General features: G+C 39.2%; 1 protein-coding gene across 4 annotated transcripts in view; it reads right to left on the reverse strand.

The window, feature by feature from the left end:
• The window catches only part of PTPRG (protein tyrosine phosphatase receptor type G), a 730,904-nt gene that overhangs the window by 301,121 nt on the left and 408,185 nt on the right, over nt 1-21,598 (reverse strand). For all 4 annotated transcript variants that reach the window (XM_077128810.1, XM_077128809.1, XM_077128808.1 and 1 more), the window contains exons 3-4: nt 17,096-17,275; nt 7,800-7,948 (exon numbers count right to left, since the gene is read on the reverse strand). In XM_077128810.1, the coding sequence (XP_076984925.1) occupies nt 7,800-7,948; nt 17,096-17,275 (329 nt within the window). The remainder of the gene's footprint in view (nt 1-7,799; nt 7,949-17,095; nt 17,276-21,598) is intronic.

Raw genomic sequence — 21,598 nt, forward strand, 5'->3', positions numbered from 1 at the left:
TTCAAGGGGAGACGGGAAATAGACTTTCTTTCAGTCCTTACTTCTTTCTATTCCTTATAAACCTTTCCAACTGTCCCTTCTGATTGGTAGTGTCACTAAAGAACTTGCTAAAGGCTTTAGATTTAATATAAATTAAATCCTGCTCGAGTGTTGACAGCACACACAAAAAAGCGGGAAGGGGGAGTGCTGAGCCAAAGCCCCATAAATCCTCACGGCCGGCACGAGCATATACTACTTCTGCTGCTCCCTCCTGAGACCTCTCACTTCAGTGCCACAGAGTCTCCCAGCCAGCTTTGAGTTCCTCAGCTTGGAAATGGGCTCTGAGAAGAACAGTGGTCAAAGCTCTGGGAATCAATGTTGTAAAAAGAAAAAGTAAGGGGGAAAACATCTAAAATATAAAGAAAATCTGTACCACCTCTATGTGAAAGCTTTTCAACAAGTAAGTCAGACCTCAGATTGAAATTGTAAAATGTATAAATGTTTTTGTTGCAAAGAAGAGGTAAAAATCATCACGGATTTGACATAATGATTCCCCCAAAAGATTTCTATTAGTCCTTTGGACAGTCTGTCATCTAAATTTCATTATCATTGTCCGAAACTGCTATGTCTGCATGGTTCCCTATGGTAGCTCGCTGCTACATGTGGCTTCTGAGCACGTGAAACGTGACCAGCCCAAATCTGGATGTGCTCTAGATTTAAAATACACACTGGATTTCAAAGACTGAGAACAGTAAAAGAATGTAAAAGATCTCAGTGATAACTTATATTGACTGCAAACTGAAAAAATATTTTGAAAATATTAGGGTTAATATAATACATTAGTAAAATCAATTTCACATGTTCCTTTTTACCCTTTCAAATGTAGGTACCAAAATTTAAAGTCAAACAATGTATGGCTCGCCTTATATTTTCTATTGGACACCGTCGCTCTCAATGATTAAAAATAGGTTGAAATTGGTCACTTCCAATAAACTGTGTACTCTTCCACAGACTTCTCTAGGCAGAGCAGCTAAAATTTTCTGTTCCCTTCCCTTTTATTGTACTACTTGTTCAGCCATCTCTGAGCATTTGAAGTTCTTTTATTTTTTTCTGTTTTATAATAAACAGGGGTCAAGATTCTAACAAATTATTTGTACTGTTTCAGTGGTCCTAAAAACAACCTAAAGCAGTGACAAGAAAAATAATGAGATCACTTACCAAAGAAAAAGAGTCAGGGTTAAGATTTCAGACACTTCAGGGTGCAGATTCCAGACAATTAATAGTAAACCTCAGCCAAATCACGCAACTTCTTAGAAGCTCAGCTGTCCCATCTTTACGATGGATATGGTACAGACACTTCTCCCATAAGGGGTTGTGAAGATGAATTGAGTTAACCCAGAGAAAGTTCCTGACACAGGCAGTGCTTGTTAAATGTTGTCTACCATGTTACCACATCGTCACCATGAACCATCAAAGGACGTGCACCAGCCACCATCACCCTTACCTCCTCACCCCTCCAGCATCACTGCGGCTACTACTTGCTCCACGGCCACCGCCAGCCTGACTCTCTTTGGCTATCTGTCCATTTTAACTGGGTTTCCTTTGCAAAGAGTGTCATCAACTCCATGACTATAATTTTCAGTACGGTTCAATCAGCTATTAGCGTGCCTCATGTCGGTGACACACTATCAAACAGTCCTAAGCCAAGTTCACATCTAAGGATGACTGTGTGAGATGAGGGTTGTCAGACATCATGGAGGTTTACCACTCCAGGGACCAAGGCTGCTTTCACCTTCCAGAACCTGCTTTTCGGCATTGTACATCCAGGCATTAACTTCTCCACTGAGCATACTCCAGGTTCCAAGGCATCCTCAAATGTTCCTCTTAATTAACATAGGACACACACATAAAAAGATCAGCCAGATGGAAATTAAATATTTCACCAGTAAAGGATGAAACATTCTGCTCTGAAATGGAATCATTATTTCAATAAAGTCATTAATTAAATTTCAACCAATTCCCTGGTCGTTTAATGGAAGTCACTACAAAACAAAACATGATTGGGTATAGCACAGAATAGCAAATACCAGATAACCATGAAACTATTTATTTAACACATTCTCTGTTCCATGGGGGAACAGGACATGAAAAAATAGGGTAATACACCTTGCGCTCCATCAACAAAGGGCTCTCTCGTAACAAAGCAATTCTAGAAATTTAAGTAAAGTACAAGGCAGGAGAACAGAAAAAGTATGACATTGCAAAGTTATTTACAATAGGAAATGTCTCATTCTCTCTCTAATGAAAATTCCTTCTAATGACAAAACAAGATAATATCATGTTCAGAAGGACACTAAACAGTTGTTTTTTGAATAAGCCAAGTTGTCTTTATACTTTTCAAGATAACTGAAATGCCAAATCATCTCAAAATATTTATCCAAGTGGAATCTCATTTCTTACAAGGTGCATGCGTTAAAGGAGGAGAGGACAAGTTATAAATCTGCATTTCCATGTGAATGATCGGTTACAAGGGGAAAGGAGAGGGAGAATGGTACTGTAAGTTTAGAAAAAATGCAGAATTAAAACAAGGTAAACAGATTTTTTCAATGCAGCAATTGTCAAAGCCTCTAACATACCAATGAACCTTACTGGCATCGTGAATATAATATGAATCTTCAAGGCGGCATTTCCCATGTCTACATTTATTGCTGATTGGAAGGAAAGGATACATAAAAAAGGGGGGCATTCTGGTCTAACCCATCATTTAGTCCAGGTTTTAGAATCATGCTGCTGAAGCAGGGATCAATGTGGATGGAAGCTCAACCTTTAGATGAGTTGATCCACCACCAAAGGTTAGTAGCCTGCCGTGGTTGCATCAGCGTAGCGACAGAGACACAGTGAGGGGCCCACGCCTGTGTCTCAGACATGTGCACACACCTGGGAGCAGAAGACAGACCCAGGTCACCTAAACCATCATGCAGGGGTCAAATGCAATTTGGCTGTCTACCCAGAATGTACCAGAGGCATTCAAGTGAAGAACCAAGATCCATTTCACAAAACAAAAGGGAAATCATAAATATGACTCTAGGCAGGAAGGCAGGACAGAGGTAGGCCATGAGAAAGCACAACAGGAATCTTAGACACCCAGGACAACTTCAGGCCCAAACAGAATGTTGAGATGGGATTCAATCTTAAAACATTATCACCCTTGTCTAAGAACATTGTACATTAGTCATAACAAAGAAGAACCAAGGAGGAAAAAGAGAGCAGTAGCTGTCCTCCAGAAGAACAAGTTCAACAGGCTTGAGTCCTAGTTCTAACTAATCTTTGGGACCCTGTTTAAAGGTACAGATTCACAAATCGGCAATTATGAAATCTCTGAACCATCAGAGACCAAAAGTATTTTTGTCGTATGTGTTTATAATTTTGGTGCAAACACAAATTTGAAGGAAAACCTCATAAGAAGAGATCTGAAGCTATTTAGAGGATTGAATATTCCCATTTACTGTGACTATTTACCTGCTTGCTGCAGAAATATTAATGCATTTAAGAGGTACAGTCTCAGACTCTCAGACCCTATAGGGCATCTTCCATAATATATATGGTGTATGTACCATAATATATTTCTAAAGCAGATTCTAGATTCCAAATCATCTGGTCCTATGGATTTCAGATAAGGGAAACCTGTACCATATGGCATTGTGTAATTGGTATGTATTAGGAAAAATATCTTTGCTTCTACTCACTTGCTAAGATGCTCTAAACTGAGCTGAAATGAACCAGCTGTGAGTTTCACTGGAAAGGGCACACACAATCAATCTGGATCATTTAAAGCTTATTGAAGACTTCAACTCATAAAGCCCCAATAAGTCTGAATCAACACCTCCTGCAATCTCTTATTGTAATAAACAAGATTTTAATTACCTCAGACAACAAGCACGCAATGAACCTCTACTTTAATGGAGCACTCAGAGGTTTTATTAGGAGGTTTCTCTTTACATTAACTCCAGCTTCAGTTATTAGTGGAAACAACATATGATTTAATCCCTGTTAATTCTGAATGAAACTTTTTCTAGCTTACTAACAACAACAACAAAAAAATGTGCATGGAAAAGGGAATAAATTTAGGACAGCGTATAAACCATCATAGAGAAACGCAGTTGCACAGGTAACAGAAAGTCAGATAGATAAGGAAGAACTAGAATAGCACACTTGAAATCATTGTTGAAATTAAGGGAATATTCTGAGCCCTAAGGAATACTTAAACATATCTGCAAAGTTCCTTTTGCCAAGTAAAGTAACAATCATAGGTTCCAAGGATTAGGATGTAGACATTTGTAGTGAGTTCACTGTCCTGCCTACCACAAGCCCCCACTGACTTCTCTTTAACCTTACATGCCTTCGGGCCTTTGAATATCTTCTACTTTCCGTAACCCCCAATTCATCTTGTCCATGTCAGTAAATATTGCTGTCTCCACAGAGCCCTTCCATCGCTTGGCAAAATATCCATTCCCTTCAGAGACTATATCACAAATGAAATTGTATAGCTATTTAAGGGCTTGATTTGTTTAATTTCTTTGTCACAATGAGAGTCTGCCTTTCTTGTTCGCCATTGGGAACAAGACACCAATGCTCACAAGACAGAAGTCACTTAACAAAAACTCACTGGTAGACAAGGAATACAGCTGAATATTAGGAGGTGAGGACATCTGAGGGTCCAAATTAGGTCTAATCTCATAGGCACGGCGTTGCAACCTAAACACAGTTTCCTTTTCTAACTCTGAGCTGTATAAAGAATGAGAGCTAGTGAAGGGTTTTCTTTGCATTTTTACATGGATTTTTGTTTTTTCCTATCAGACTGGATTTTTTACTGTAGGGACTAGAAGATGGAGTCCAGGATTTCAGCCAGGAAAATGCAGCGTGGTCTAGTTTTGGGATGAGTGCAAAGTGGTCTAAGATGACCTTAAAGAATTCCTGAGGAGCAGCAAAACGTACAAATTTGTGTTTGTTGCAATCAGGGAGCAGACCCAGCTTCTTGGGGGGCGTATGCTTAAAAATCTACCTGCAGAGCAGGTGTAGAGGCAGGTGCAGACTTTCCCAAGGTCGCAACTTTTTCCAAAGTATGGACCAAAAGAACAAGGGACAGTAATGCTGTCACACAAAGCAAGGTACAGTCAGAAAACCTGGGCACATTTCCTTCTAAAAACTGCAAGAGAATGAATTCTCATTATTTAAATGTATTTAAAACTGCACTACTCAAGTAAATGAAGGCTTGACTCTGCTAAAGGCACTGCTTTTTCTATTCCAGAATATCACGGCCTCAACAATACTTGCACTGGGATCAGAAAATGCTGTTTTTCTGTGGGAACTGCCTTATGCAATGTAATATGTTTAGCAGCATCTCCAGCCTCTGCCTACTAGTAACTGGTAGCACATCACTGCCCCCAACTATGATAACCAAATGTCTCTAGACACTGCCAAATGGCCCCTATTGAGAAGTACTGTTTTACTGTACCAATCTCAGTGCAATCCTCAACAATGACCCTTCACTGATCCTCACACACAGTGCACCTAAGACAAAAGGATAATATCCCCAACACTGTTAAGTTATTACATGATCAATTCAATTTGTCTGACTTTCATGCAAGTTTCTTATAAAGTAATTTAATTCTGGGCGTAGAACTGAACCAAGTCTAAGATGATCGAACGTTAAGAAAATCTCAAGGAGAGCTGTTGTTAATAAAGAATCAAATAAAACAATTTAACGTAAAATATTACAGGCCAAAGCAAGCAACTACCTGTGCATATCTTAAAGTTAAATATGATCTGCCGCCTTTAATCTCTGAAAGTGAAGTTCCTCCAAAAATACCCACCACTAAGTAATTAACATGTTTATGACATTTTTAAAAAGTAAGCTAAGAACCAGATGGGCTTTGATGAAGAACTCACTTAATATAGGCAGCCTTACCACCTGACATCACTTACAAGAAAAGAAAATCCAAACAACATGATCAAACAAGAAGTCTGAGCAATGTAGCTGCCATTTCTAATTAGTTTCTGAATTCAACGACTCTGTTGCAGCAAAAGAAACAGAAATACTATTTAAAGTTGTAAGTTTCCAGAAGACCATACATCTATTCTGTGCATCGGTCCAGAGTCAAGCGTAAGAAGCCAGGCTTTTAGGGATGTGTTTAGGAATGAAGTTCACATTCCCATTTCCAAGTCCCAGAAAGATCTTCTGCAATGCGGTGGCCAGACTAAGTTTCCAAACGTTCAAGTACAGGTCTTATGTCTGGATCAACAAGACCTGAACAAAGGGCAACCCAGTTCTAAGACAAAGAGGCTTCCAAGCAAAGCTGGCTACACATAAACCGCCCCATCAATTAACAATTCAATGGGAACTGGTCACCAAGATCAAGAGAAAACCCACACTTAAAAAACGTGATGTAATTTGCTTCTAAGAATCAAGTTTTCCAAGTGCAAATAAAGCTGAAACTTCTAAGAAATAATTCACTCAATTTAAAGGGAGGAGGAGAACCTATTAAGTAGCTTTATTCATGAAACAGATAATTAAGTGTGAGTAGGACAGGAAACTTCACAAAAAGAGGAGTCCTCCTAATGCAGGAAGCATAAGAGGGCTGAGAATTTATAGACCAAACAAGAAAAAATGCAAAGCATTTCTTCAGAATAGTAATCTCTGATTTCTCTTGACAACTGTGGATAAGAAACAATTATATACGTGCATATAAGCAATGATAAAACAAAAACATATTATTGAATTTTATCTTCTGGTACAGTTCTTCAAATAAGTTTCAGGAACGCCACAAATGGGAGTGGGGGGAGTGATGAAACCCTACAAATTATAAGTAAAATTGCGTATAGATCCATATAGTCATTTTCTCCATGGAGGAATTCCAAAGCATTCATCAGATTGTCAAAGCAGACCGTGCCTTAACATTAGTTATGAAAGACTAAGAGTACAAGCATTCTTTTGTTCCTGGGCTCATTTGATTAAAGGATGCTGACAGTCAGACAAATTTTATTCAAAGTCACACCATCTTTGAGCCCAGCCACCAGCTAGAACCAAAACCCAGTCAGTTATACCACACACTTAAAAGACTTATCACATGAGGAACCTGATGATCTTTGTCACAAGAAAAGAATATCCACACACTGACCATAAGTAACGGGGAAAATATGCTCAGCACTGGAAGGGATATGCTCTCGCCACTCAACATTAAACATTAACAAAAAGTTCAGGATGTGTTCCCTCCCTCAGCCCTGCTCTAGGAAGACGCATATCATCACCCTCCACCTTCTCTTGCCCAGCACTGCCACAGGTCAAGCAAAGTGTCCCCACTGATGCCAGCAAAGTCAATAGCCACTCCTACCTCCAATGGCCACAACTGTTTTCTAAACAGTTGGCAGGAACAAATACCTCAGGACATATTTCCAACTGAGAGAAAGTTTGTAGACTCCTCTTGATATATCAAGTTAATTTTTCTTTTTTCTGCAGGGTGAAAAGCAAGTAACTCAAGTTTCATATGGAATGTCACCTTGAGAAAGCAGGGCCTCAGAAATGGACAGCAAGAAGAAATTGTGTCACAAGAAACCAATGAATGGAAAATCACTGACTTGAGTTGAGAGCCCACCCAAACCATGGGCTATATGACTTTGTACTTCTCCAAGTGAACAAAGATGAGAAATTTGAGCATGGTTATTCCTGCAATGCTCTACAGATCTCCAAAGAGACAAAGTGGGTTCCTCAGCAGCTTGACTTGCAAAGTGACTAGGGGGCTGAGAGCTTGAGTTTCTCTTACCTCCACAGGAAACCTCCTGCCGTTGATGCTGTGCTCAGAGCCGGCAGAGCCATTGCTGTGGCCCCAGTGAAATTCCACCTTCTCAGCTTTGAATCTGCCAGGCAGGCCAGCCCCGCTAATGAAATATTCGTCTTTCAGAAGGATGGCAACTGTGTAAAATGGAAGGGGGGGAAACAAAGTGAGCTTCAAAACCAAAGTCTAAGAATTCCTTTGATTGCATCTAGTAAAGTTCATGATTATGACGATGTGAATTATTTCCTTATGTCCTTGCTAAAAACAAAACATTCAAAAATACCAGCCTAAATAAATTAGCATATTCTAGTTGCAGATTACTCTTGGATCGCCAGCTGGCTCCAAATCATGACAATTCCCAGGTTTCAGAATTTCACATCCATTTAACAGATGGAAAAAATACAGACAATGACAGAAGAAGTCGCTCTGAATTAGTGTCTCCTAAATCTGCTGGATGATCAAAATCATTTGGAGAGCTTTATAATTTTTAAAAGCACTGATTCCAGGGTCACCCCAAGATTCAAGGTCTGGAATGGGATAGGATATTTATATGATTAAGCAAGATGTGAGAGCCATGGTTCTTTGATCAGACAAACTCAGGTAAGGTAGCAGGAAGTCAAATTTGGAGGGTTCTATTATTAAGGCAACAATAGTAGAGCAATAGCTGGGACTGGAGGTTGTCATTCTTCGTATCTGATAAGAGGACTCAGGGCAGTGCAGTGTGGACTTAACTCACAAAGCCTCTCAAATATGGGCCAGATAACTGGATGTACTTCAGCATGTGTTTTAACTCCAAGTGCAAGAAAATTCCCTCTTGCCCATCCAAAAAGACGCACAGGAGCCTCTACCGCACAGAGAACCTCAGTCAATACAAACCCTAAATTAAATAAATAAAACAAAATACACCAACCTCTTCACTGAAGCATGGAAAAGACAAAATCAAGAACAAAAACTTGGATTCATACTAGCAAAAGAAAACTTAAGTCCCCCTAAAGTAGTGTAACATTCAAATGCACCAAAAACATATACCATTTTACAAGTGCTACATTTCTTCTTTTTTGTTCTGTAGAGTGACTTCCTTCATTCATTCACTCATTCATTCAAAAAATACTCATCGACTGCTAAATAATTGTAACATGCTAGCCAAAATACTAAATGGCTTATGATCAAAAGCCACTCTTGTATAAGCCATGGGAAAGTACTCATATACTTAAACTGTCTCCTCTTTCTAAAGAGATCCCGGTTAAGAGTATTAGAGGGAAATCCTGCATGAAAATTAGCTCTCCATAAAAGATAACAGAATAGAATAATGACCCATTCCCTAAAATAGTGCAATTAGTGTCAGCACTTCTCCATATAAAGGAAACATTAAATGTAAGTGAAGGAACGTTGTTTATAAAAATCGCTTTTTAAGGCATTCAAAAGGCAGTTTTTCTCCAACTCCTGAAAAACATACAGTGAACTTTTAATTAGCGAAATACTGAATTAAGGACTAAAATGAAGTAAAAGCAAAGTTTTCTTGTGCAGATATGACATGCTACAGCACTATTCCACCTTTACTGTGTGCTGTGCCTATAACAAAACAGGGGTTGGCCAACTTTTCCTATAAAGGGTCAGGCAGTAAATATTTGGGCATTGCGGACGATATGGTTGGTCTCTGTTGCAAGTACTCAACCCTGCCTTGGTAAACGAATGGGTGAACCTCATTCTGACACAAGTTTATTTGTGGACCCAAAATTTGAATTTGATATACTTTCCACATGCCACAATATATTCCTCTTCTTTTAATTTCTTTTCAACTAGTTAAAAATGAAAACAGCAGGCAGGGATGTGACCCGTTTTAGAAGATAAAATATACCAAGAGCACCAACAGTATAATATACCTCTAATTCCAATATCCAAATACCTAGAGCTTAGCTCACGATTGTCTTAAATCTGTGGATACCGTCAGCCTGTTATAAGTTCTAGACATAAGATTTTGCATCAGAAGGACAAGGACAAGGAAATTTTGAGCGCATCTGTTACAAAACACCCACGGGTGCAGCAGCATCTTATAAATGTTTGATTTTACCTAAATCATTTATGTCTCTGTCAGGGGTCATTTTCCTTGTTATATATGAATAATTAAAAGCATAATTAGGAAACTGTACAATCCGAAACATTAATCTCATTTTTCATTTTACAGTTTTTCTCACTAGAGAACATTATGGGCACATATTCCACTTACAAAAACGGCTTATATTTTTGTTTACATATCAAACAGGAAAAAGAAAACTTGCCCAGCTCTCCAGAAACAATTTTCTGATGACCACGGATAACATCGCTCTCTTTTGCTTTTTTTTTTACATGGGCAGGCTCCAGGAATCCAACGCAGGTCTCTAGTAACATCGCTCTGTTTTGAACAGAATGTACCAAGGCTATTCACCGCAGAAGGAAGATGTGTTAGGAGCTCAGGAGATGGCAGACCTAGGCTGGAATTCCTTTCTGCCACTTAACAACACTGGGGACTTAGACAAGTTGTCTGACTTCTCTGTGCCTCAGTTTCCACCACTGTGTAAATGGGGATAAAAACAGTACCCACCTTGTGAGACTATTGTGGTGCCTGAATGACAGCTCATGCCCAAAGCATCTGTCACAGTGCCAGGAACCGAACAAGCACTCCACCCAGTGGTTTCTTTTTTTGTCAAATTCATTTATAGTGATGTGCATGGAGCTCACATAAAACACAAAGGACAGGTGTAACTGTCCATTTTCAGCACAGTTCCATTTGAAAACAATATTGTCTTTGCCACAAAAGAAAAAGTGTCATAAGGAAGACAAACAACAGTAAGGGCAGGTATGGCCCCAATACAAGGAAAAGTCTTAAGCTCACTAAACCAGAGACAGAAGCATATTTCCATTTCTTGATTATTTCAATCCTTTTGATCACAATAAGGAAAAGAAAATCTCAGTTTGGTGCTAATATACCCTTCACTCTTGACGGATAAAAATTCATGTCTCTTTTTTACCACAGAGTAAGTATTAAGCTTTAGTGTAGAAACTTCAATAACTCTGATTTAGTTTCACAGAATATACATGTTTTAATAGTATATTTATCTCTGGCAAATGGCATTGTTGTTTTTTTTTTCCACTTATGGTGCTGATAAAATGTTTTATTTTAAAATCAATTCATTTAACTAATTACTATAAATTGAGTCAACTGAACAAAAAACAGTAAGTAGATATTACCACAGTATTAATATACAAATAATAAAATTTAATTTAAAATTAAAAGCAGTAGTAATAACAATAGTTCAATCTGGACAAGGTAAAAATGAGGAGTCTGGGACTCCCCATAATGCAAAGACGCTCCAGGATGTGCCCCAGGCAGGGGAAAGTGGGAAGGAAGCTCACAGCATCAATCGAGAGGCAGATTTCTCCTAAACATGTAAGAATGACTGATACGTGGCATTCTTTCAGGACACGAACCAACTGTTTATAAATTAAACTCAACATGTCTATATAATGTTCAGCTCAATCAAATGTTCACACCAAATCTGAGTAAAAGAGGAGCAGGTACCAAAAATTAAAGAAAAATTGATGGCAATGAAAACCGTTCACCAATAACCCCGTTTTTAAAAATATAACGTAGGAAAAGAACCAATCTTGGATGTTAATGATGAGACTGAGACACCTCCCCCAACACTGGAATCCATCAGGGGATGATTTTGGGGCATTGGTTCTGGAAATCAGGATGCCGGGACTCAAAGTCTAGCCTTTCACTATATTCTCTGTGCCTCAGTATTTCTTTTTTCATATACTTAACAAATATTTACTAAGCAATGACTGAGGAAGGGAAGGTAGGTCAATCAGAAACAACCTGTGCCTGTATAGAGCCTATACTTAGTATGAAAGTCAGGTCACAATAAAGATGGACCCCCCAAAACAGAAGGGAAACTTCAAGTGGGACAAGTAGCATAAGTGAGTATACAACCCCTGAGGAGAGAAGGGAAAGGGAGTCAAGCACTGACAGGAGTGACCAGAATTGAGGAAGATGGATGAGAGGGGAGCACATATAGGGAGTAGAAGCTCATGCAAAGGCCCTGTGGTCATAGGAGGGAGCTAGGAGGAAGCCAGGGGGCTGGCGCCCAGAGAGCAGGATATAAGATAAGGCAAAAAAAAAATGAGGCATGGGTTGAAAGTGGTCTGCCTTCTTCCTAAGAGAAAGAGGAAATCCTAGATATGTTTACGAGACAGAATGAAAAAAAAGAGGGAGAAACAGATATGTTCATATTACGGAACAGAGAAGATTACTCTAGGTACTGGGTAGGGTAGAGAAGGCCTGGGAGGAAGGCAATATTGGCCAATATAGAGTAAAATGAGGAGATTGCTGCAGTAATCCAATAAAAGAGGCTAGACATTTTTGAATTGGAGGAACCTCAGCTATCCAAGGAATGTCAAGCTGTGGGACTATATGTGTCTCAGGGCTACTTGGCTCTTTCGCCATATGAGACATGACAAATAGGAATCTATCAGAGAGTTCTGTGCCCCTGAAAAAGAAAGACGGACTTCAAATATAATCTTCAAAGTTCAGGGTAATTGGAAAATTAGGCTTCTGTCTATCCAAACTCTAGTTTCAACAATCTGAGCCCAGGGGCTGGGGCAGTGGGAAAAACAGAAATGAAATGGAGTTAACAGAGAGGAAATAGAGTTTATCTAGACAAGTGAAGACCGGGTGAAATAGCTCCAACCTGAATCCCAGGGTTCAGGTAAGACTGAATAGTAACATGATAAGCTGAGTGAACACAAGAATCTGCCCCTTTGGAACAGGAAAAATTTTGAAGTGAAGAGCCAAAGGATACTTAGGATGCTCCAAAAGATGAGGGGATTTTTTTTTTTAATTAAATTTCTTTTTTGGTCAACCTTGAACAAATACAGAGATGCTCCAGTTATGACCAAGTCAGGGTTGGGGAAACCCAACGAAAATGATGCTGAATACCCAGATGTTTCCAAACAGCTGCCTGATATTTTCATTTTAATCAGAAAGGCAGATAGACTCTTTCTAAGTGAAATGACCAACTCATTAGTGACACAGACAAAATTCAGAGCAAAAAAGAAGCCTTGATGCAGGAATGATGGCCCTCTCCTGCTTTATTTTCCAGGTACCCCCTTTTATAAGGCTTATATGCTATAAGGCAGGCAGGCAGAAAGGAGAGAGAATGCCAATGCTAGGAGCAGAGAGTGGAAACATGCGAGCAGGCAGGAAAATAGAGACATAACCCAAGGAGAGCAAGTTCAAGGATGAGACACAAAGGGATAGGTGGGAGAGAATGAAACAGTCAAACCTCAGAGATACATGGAACAGGACACACGTGGACCATGAAACAGACAGAACACAAAGGCCCCAAAAGTCAGAAAGATAGGAAGACAGACAAATATCCATACAGATCTCCTAAACCGTCCTTACCAAGCTCATGACTGCTAAAGGGTTTACTGGCACGTTTCCTTTGAGCAACCACAGTGGGACCATGGAATCACGTCTTAAAGGAGGGCTAAGACCAAGATCTTGGGGAGAAATCAACCATCATGAAGATCACCACCGAAAACTCCTTCCGGAGCTCCAAGTGGCAGCTCTGTGGTCTCTGGTAAGACTCACATCTGTTTCTCCACCAACCCTGGAACAGAATGCCAGTTCCACAGGGAAGCACAGAGGCAGTGGTTGGCTAAGACCCAAGACTGCTATGAATGACAGAACACAGAGCATCTTTCAAAGACAAGATACTTGCTTGGCCCTGGGAAGTTTTACCTGGGCAGGGGGAGGCTTAGCCTGGGGGGTGGGGTGCTCTCCCTGGGGGAGCCTTACCCTGTGTATGAGCAGAGTGGCAGACCATCTGCTCCTCTGACACCAAGTCTGGGTCACATTCTCTAGGAAATGGCTCAGCAATATCATATAAAATTGTTTCCGGCCTACATATCTACATCGACCTCCCCCACCATCCATTTTTCTCTCATTACCTTAACCATTTCTTGAATCCATCTTTGCCAGGCACTATGATAAATGCCAACAAATAGAAAAGAATATAGGCAAAGAAAAAAACAGAGGAAACCGCTACAAAATGGGAAAGTAGAAGTAATGTGCGTTATGGCAGACACGTTTTTATTTCTCCTCGGTGTGGCATGTGAGAAAAAAGTAATGGGAGAAAAAAAAAGCCCTCCAAACATTAAAATTCATAGGAGATCATGGGTTATGAACATACAATAGAGGCTCAGTCTCATCTTAACTTCTGACCATTTAGTTAGCAGCTAATTTTAGGAACAGTAAGATTATTTTGAAATGTTCTTGATGAATGCATTATCTTTTCATTCCATAGAAAATGGAAGAAAGGGAAATAACTGAGCAGAAATCAAATAAGAACTGGCACAATAGACAGTGATGTCTCCTCAGGAAAAGAAAAAAAGAGAGATGCTATCTGTCTTGTAAAGATATTTTAGACAACTTTTGAGAAGTGGGCTAAGTACCACCTAGCTGCTCTATTGATTGTGCCAGATTGAATTTATGGCCTTCTCAGGGGGTTAAGACAGGTATGAGCATTAAAACTGTTTTATGGGAAAGTAACTGTCTATATGTAATAGGCCATTTTAAATATTAACTTTCCATATTCATATTTTAATACCCAACAGACAGAGTCTATTTTACAGATAAGTGACCTGTAAATTCCCATTGGAAAAAATAAATACTCCCTCCTGAATTTATGTTCTGAAGTACAAGGTTCAAGAAAAGACATATGGGAGAAGAAAAATATGTGATGTTCAGAAATTACACATTAAGAAAAAGATTTTTCTTCTATGTCTGTAAGACAGATATAAAATGAATGGCTGCAACAAAGATAGATCTTTTGGCTTAAGATATATGTTTTTATTTAATTAAACTTTTTACTTTTTCATACCTATAGATTCACATGCAGTAATAAGAAATAATACAATGGGATCCCCTATAGCCTTAACCCAGTTTCCCTCAATTGTCACATCTTACAAAATAATAGTATAATGATGGGAGATTTTTCAAAACTGGATTTATGCAGGTTGTTTGTCTATACTATTAGCTGTGGAAATTATCTATCCCTGCCTTTAATTAAGCCACACAGACTGTCCATTTTATATGTACTGGTCAAATGAATTTATATGATCATAATATTAGACAGAGCAACCGAATCTTCTTATCAGAAAATTTATGAACTCACTTTACCAAGATCTACAGAGACAACCTTCTCATGTAAGTGAAAGGAGTTTCTAGGTCTGTGTTTCAAAAATAAAAAGCAAAACCAAAAACACAAGTTGATTTCTGCACTGAAATTTCCAAGTCACCATAGGTCGAAATTTTCCAAGAGAATGAAAGGAAAAATCAATTGCATGCTCTTATCTTAAACTGCATTTGACTGATTGTGATGTTTCAAAAATCCCTCCTTGAAAATCATCTTAGAGTACGTGTTAGATATTGGTCTAGCTCATATTATGCATGAATTTTACAGTTATAAGTACCCGTTAAAAAGTAACGAGGATTTATTTCTGCTTCCCAGAAAGCTGTGCCTCTTCTGAAACCCCGGAGACAACGTTCGTGTGGGGCTAACTATACTCTAAAATCAGGTGCATAAACTCAGATATGCAACAAGCCGAGGCTCACTCCAGGAAGTCGGCAGAGTGACAGAGATTGATAATCAGCTTCTGGAAGGCCAAGGTCATGAATCAACTTGCACTGAGTGAACCCTACACACGTCTAAACCCCGTCACTGGTGATACCGAGCTGAAAGCCGTTACTGCAATGCGTTATCTTTGCAGAAGGCTGTTAGGCACTGCAAGTCAAGTAGAAAATCATATCAGAGAGCCCGGCGAATTGCCTATGGCAGGCTGCCAGAATGGGGCACTGAGATGGCACTCAACTGTAAAGCCCCAGCTTGCCCCCAGTGTGGCAAAGCTCCTGTCCACTACACTCAGATCATCTGGGGAGTAATTTTCTAATCACAGTTTTCCAAAGGACACCCACATTTAAAATATGAAGAGGTTTTGAATTTTGGCAATAAGCACACCCACTATGTTGAAGAAGTAGAGAGGTGGGGATAAAAAGGAATATACAAGCAATGTTACTCCTGCACAGTTTTTTTCCAAGCAGCTACTCAAAAGGATGAATTAATTGATAGGGGTGGTAATCTGCTACGAGCACAAAGAAAAATTGTTTATGGGAATATGATGAAAAAGAGCCCATGGCCAGCAACCACTGTGTGTGCAAGGGACATGGGTCTATGAACAAGTCAGGTCAACTCAAAACGATCAACGAGGGATCATTTCAGACACACGACAGTAGTTTCCTTTCAGATTCAAAAGTGAGACGTAGTAGGCATTCTCTGCTACTTACTATGGAAAATCTATAAATTAGTAGTTACACAAGGTGAGAAAGAGATGGAGCACTTTGCATTAGCAATGGTGCAAGCATACTGTTTCATATCCATAAATCCCAAAAGGACATGTAGGGCAGTAAAATGAAGCAGAAGGGCTCATTTGTTAGTCTTGCAGAAAAAGGGATGAGATACTGTGCATCTGCATTCTGTTAGCATAAAAAAAATAGTAACAAAACAAAATCTCAAGGAAAACAAGGGTTTTGTTTCCATTTGTGACTTTGGCAAAGCATTGCCCAAAAGAACTTTCTGTGACAATGGAATGTTCCATATCTGCACTGCCAGATATGATAGCCAATAGTCACATGTGGCTGTTGAGTACTTGAAATGTGGCTAGTACAAATGAGGAAATAAATTCTGAAGTTTATTTAATTTTAATTAATTAAAATTTAAAATTTAAATAGTCACTGTGTCGGACAGAACTGGTTTCTAAAATATGGGTTCTGGCTGACCAACTTGAGTGGCAGTTTAAGGGCAAATAACCACCCCCTGCCCGCTGCTCCTCTCCTGTCAATGCAATAGTTCTAGTAGAATAATAGCAACATGAGGCACTTCCATAGAGCTGTGTAACAGAGCCATTCTATCCACTTTACTTGCAATGACTCATTTGATCATTACAACTCTACGAGGTGGATACAATTTTATTATCCACATTTTACATATATTGTAAAACCTGAGGAACAGAGTGGTTACACAATTTGCCCAAAGACACACAGCTAGTAAGATGGCAAGCAGCTGGTTCTCACTCTCCACAACAACATGCACTCTTCAAGGAGAAAGTCTCAGCAAAGGTAAATACCAGAGACCTCCAGAATAGGTCAGGTTCCTCTGAGAAGACATGAAGACACAGTCTACCTGTTTTCCCTGTGTTTTTCATCCAGGTTTTGTTAGAGGATTCGTTGTCGAAGCCATCGAGTTGCAGTTCCTGGTACTCCTCGCCAACCCGGGCATGCTGGTCGGCAATGTCTATAGGGGACTGATGGCGGCCCCCGCAGCTGACACTGGACGTGACCCAGTGCTCAGGACCATAGGCACCTGGTAAAAGAAAACAAAACTTAAATCCTTATGGCTGAAGGGTCAGGGCCAGAGGAGCAGGACGTGGGAAATGGAGCCCTACATCTCTCAGCAATGATTTTCCTGCTTGTCTCCACTTCTGAGCCATCAGAGTACTGAAAGCTCTGGATCAAATACCATTTGATTGATATGGCTGAAAGATTTAAGGAAAGATACATTACTTAAGATAGTCTGCTTCTTGATTTGCAAGCAAACATTTGCTAATTTTAGCTTCAATTAGATAAAGGAATTGCTCAGAAGGGCTGTCAGAAATGTTCATACTAAAAAAAAGAAAAACTAATGAATTTTCTAAAACAGAGCATTTATTGATGAGAAAACATCTTAACCAATTTAGCATGTTTCACTATTGTGAGCATATCCTAAACACAACTTTCTTCTTAACTCTTAAGAGTTTGTGAGCAGGTAAAAGAAAAAAAAAAATTAATGTAATTGGATACTGGATGAAAGCCACTGCAAATAAGGTTAAGTAATGAGGCATGATTTTTCCTTTGGCAAACTGTGAAAGATTTTTCAATCTGGCCAGAGTTTGTATAGTTGTGCAGGAAAGTCACTCACATCTCGCGCCTTCTCCCCTGCCCTCCCCCCTCTCAAACACAATGGGAGTAAAAGGTTTCGATCAGATTGTGCTCAGCACTCACATGAATCACACTTACTTGGGACACATGCCCCAGAAAGAAAGAAAAAGACTGTGGCCATAAAGCATAATTCTATGGGGCATTGTTAGGGTTATGTGTAAAGAGTATGTTCACCTCCTAGGCTGGCACCTATGAATACAACCTTATTTGGAAATGGGGTTTTTGCAGGTGTAATTAGTTAAGATAAGGTCCTACTATATTAAGGTGGGCTCTAAATCCAGTCACTGATGTTAGGTAAGAAGAGTGGATGCCACGGAGACCCAGAAGGAAGAAGGCCACGTGAAGGCAGAGAATGGAGCTGTGTTGCCACGAGCCAAGGAACTCCATGGGCCACAAGAAGCTGGAAGAGGCCAGGAAGGACTCTCCCGAAGAGGCTTCAGAGGAGGTATGGCCTTGCCCACACTTTCATTTCTGACTTCTAATCTCCAATAAAAACAGTAACTTTCTATTGTTTTAAGTCATTCAAAGTGGTGGCACTTTGTTAGGGCAGCCCTAGGACGCTAGGACAGGAACAGGTCAGACAGAGGTAGACAAAGCACACTGCGCTTGTGTCTCTCCCCCATGCTGAAAGGAAATATAAATGAGGGCCATGTCTTTTAAGTCGATAACAAGCTCTGAGATTTTCCAGCATTCTGCAACTTTAACCTTCTTGACATAACAAGGGAGGAACAGTGTGTTGCAAAGAAATAACCTTTGAGAGTTAGATACTGAACTTTACAGCTTTTAGGAGATACAACTCCGACTTCACTGTCAATAAAGTTGACTGTGTGTCTACACACACACAGATACATACACACAACTCAACAAATATTAACAATAAATTTCTTCACAAATCAGACAGAAGAGGATGAATGGCCATTGTAGGAGACCAACCAATTCACCAGCAAGTGTTTTCAGGAATCCACTGCACACCTAGCCTTGTATGATGGAGGAAGCAGGAACCCTTACCAGTCTCCTTACCACTAAAGAGAGCCCCCACACCTGGGTCCATCCCTGCTACCAAGCACTCACTTGCCAGGTAATTCCACAGTCCCTTAAGTCTGATATCGTTCAGAACAGATACAAATAATGACACTTTCACAAAAGGGACAAGCACAAAGAGTCTTTGAAGCCATGGTTGTGGAAGGACGCATCATGATTTCAGGAGCAATTCCCATAGCCCCCTAAAAAGGATTCATATGTTTGCTATCCAGCAAATAATTCAGCTCAACTCTATGCCTAAGTCATTTCCCCCAATCTACATCCCAATAGTAAAAGGACTATCAAACAACAACAAAAAGCTTCACTGATTGACAAAAGTCTAGAAACCTCGGAAAGCTTTCAAACATCATTTACAAGCACTATAATACTTCTAGAAAAAGTTTAAATCACCATTTTCTTTACAGTTAGACTACAACTGAATTTGGAAAGGTAAAAGGTTTCTTGATCATGTGGTTTTAACTCTTGGTCAAACTTCCTAAGACTGTGATGAGTCATAAATGAACAAGGTATGTATTCGAATGTAAAAAAAAAAGAGAGAACAATTATCTGCCTGTTTCCTGCCAAACTTTAGTTTCTTCTTGTATCTATATATTTGAAGAAAAAATGGGGGAATGGGGACATATTAAGTGACTCAATGACCACTGTTTAAATTTTCTACCAGGTACCAAAAAAATCCATTCATGAATTGAATGAAGTGACTGTTGATACATTCGATGGGTGATCAAAATCTGAATTCTGGTGAGGCACAACTGGGCCTGTATATCAGGATCATGGAAACTTGTGTTTAATATTGTGCGTGAACGTACACACGAGCATGTTCATGTACACACATAAAGAGGAGGCGAGAAACTCATTAGTCCAATTAAAACACATTCAATAAAAAAAATTGCTACGGGACATGGTAAAATCAATCCAAACATGTATGACTCAAACGACATAAAAATGTACGCCATCATTTGTCAAAAACACACAGACATCTGATAATTATCTTAGTAATAAAAAAAATACTCTGCAACCTCTGAAAAACACTTGCCATTCATATTCTCATAACCTTCCAGACAAGGATGAATATAATTTAGCACTCTATAAAAATATAATCAGGGCTCATATAACCAAAAACATAACCAGTGGGATTCATTTATTCACTAGTAACAATCTGAAGATTTAAGCAGACTACATGCCTACTTTTGTGCTTCCACCCAATATACGTTCAAGTGCAATTTTAATTGAAACTGATCTTCCACTTCAGATTTTAAATTAATTCTTCTTTGGAGCGTTTCATGCTCCATACACCCTTGCCTTGCAAAAACCCCTATATCATTAGTGGAGGAAATAGAACACTTTTCCAAGCTTGCAGGTATTGATTACCTATTCTCACATCAAAGCACCATTGCCATTCTACACTGTATAAATCTCTCCTGTGTTGAGACACTTTATAAAAGACTGAGAATTATATCATTAATCATTCGCAGTTGCACAAGTCTCCCAGTATTGAATACTTTGATTTTGAGAACTTTGAATTAATGCTTTTAAGTAAAAAACATGGCACTAAATAAAGACTGTGCTAAACTTAAAAACAGTTTTTGGGAAAAAACAATCAGCAAGAAGTTCTCTCAGGTATGACACTACCCATTTGAAATAAGAAAGGTGAAGTCATTTGCACTTCACTTTCCTCTTACTGACTCTTGGAATGGGCAAGATATTTACATTTTGGCTGCTGACAACCTATTTTGAATAGCTCACTAACTCTGAAGTCCCAACCTAATAAATGAGGTGTATTTCCAAAATGGGAGGGGCAGGAGCAGGGATGAAGGCAGGATAGAGACTACAGAGCAGTTTGGGCTGCCAAAAGTAATTTCCTGTTCAACTGTTTCGTACAAGGTCATGTAGGAATTAGATCCTGATGGAGACATATGGCCAACCTATAAATACCAAGGGAGCCTAACAGTGTTTCTCACTCAACCAATGATGAAAAACATTTTCTTTTTAATGAACTTAATGAATGCATCTGAAACCCCTGGCTAAAGAGGTATGATCTCAGTCTAAATGGCCATTCCTCAGGGAGGCATTCCATGAAAATGCACTAAGCTTCCATGCTCTCCTAAAGGCATTTTCAGTTTCCTTTAGCTCTCATTTGCACAACTGTCATTTATTGTTTATTCCTTCATGTCTGTCTTCCCTAATAGGAAGAAAATTTTATGAGAGCAGTTTCCTTCTTTGACTTGTTCAACGTTGCACCTAAGCCTAGCACAGAGCCCTACCAACAGTGAACACCTTGCACATATACTTTTGGTATAAATGAATGAATCAGAAGAAGAGCGTCTTTATGTGGCAATGTTTGGTCTTCCGGAGACATTATGACACATCCTCTGTACACTATTTTGGTTTTCTTCTTATTGATCTGTCTACTGACTTCTTCCTCACTCCCTTAAAGTCAAGGCATAGAACGTGGTCTTCAAGGTAAATATTTAAAATAAAAAGATTTAAAAAATAAAGAATATAAAAAATAAAAACAGCAAATATTCCTTCTTCTCTTCATAAATACATTCAATTAGACTGAACTGAGACAAGGTAAAATAAGGTACAAATAAGTAATTTGAATGAAAGAATCTGTGTGCAAATTTAACAAGCACTCACAGGGTGACTGTATTTGTGAAGAATGTTGTAG

The sequence above is a fragment of the Tamandua tetradactyla genome, chromosome 15 (genome assembly GCF_023851605.1).
Source record: "Tamandua tetradactyla isolate mTamTet1 chromosome 15, mTamTet1.pri, whole genome shotgun sequence".
Taxonomy (NCBI): Eukaryota; Metazoa; Chordata; class Mammalia; order Pilosa; family Myrmecophagidae; genus Tamandua; species Tamandua tetradactyla.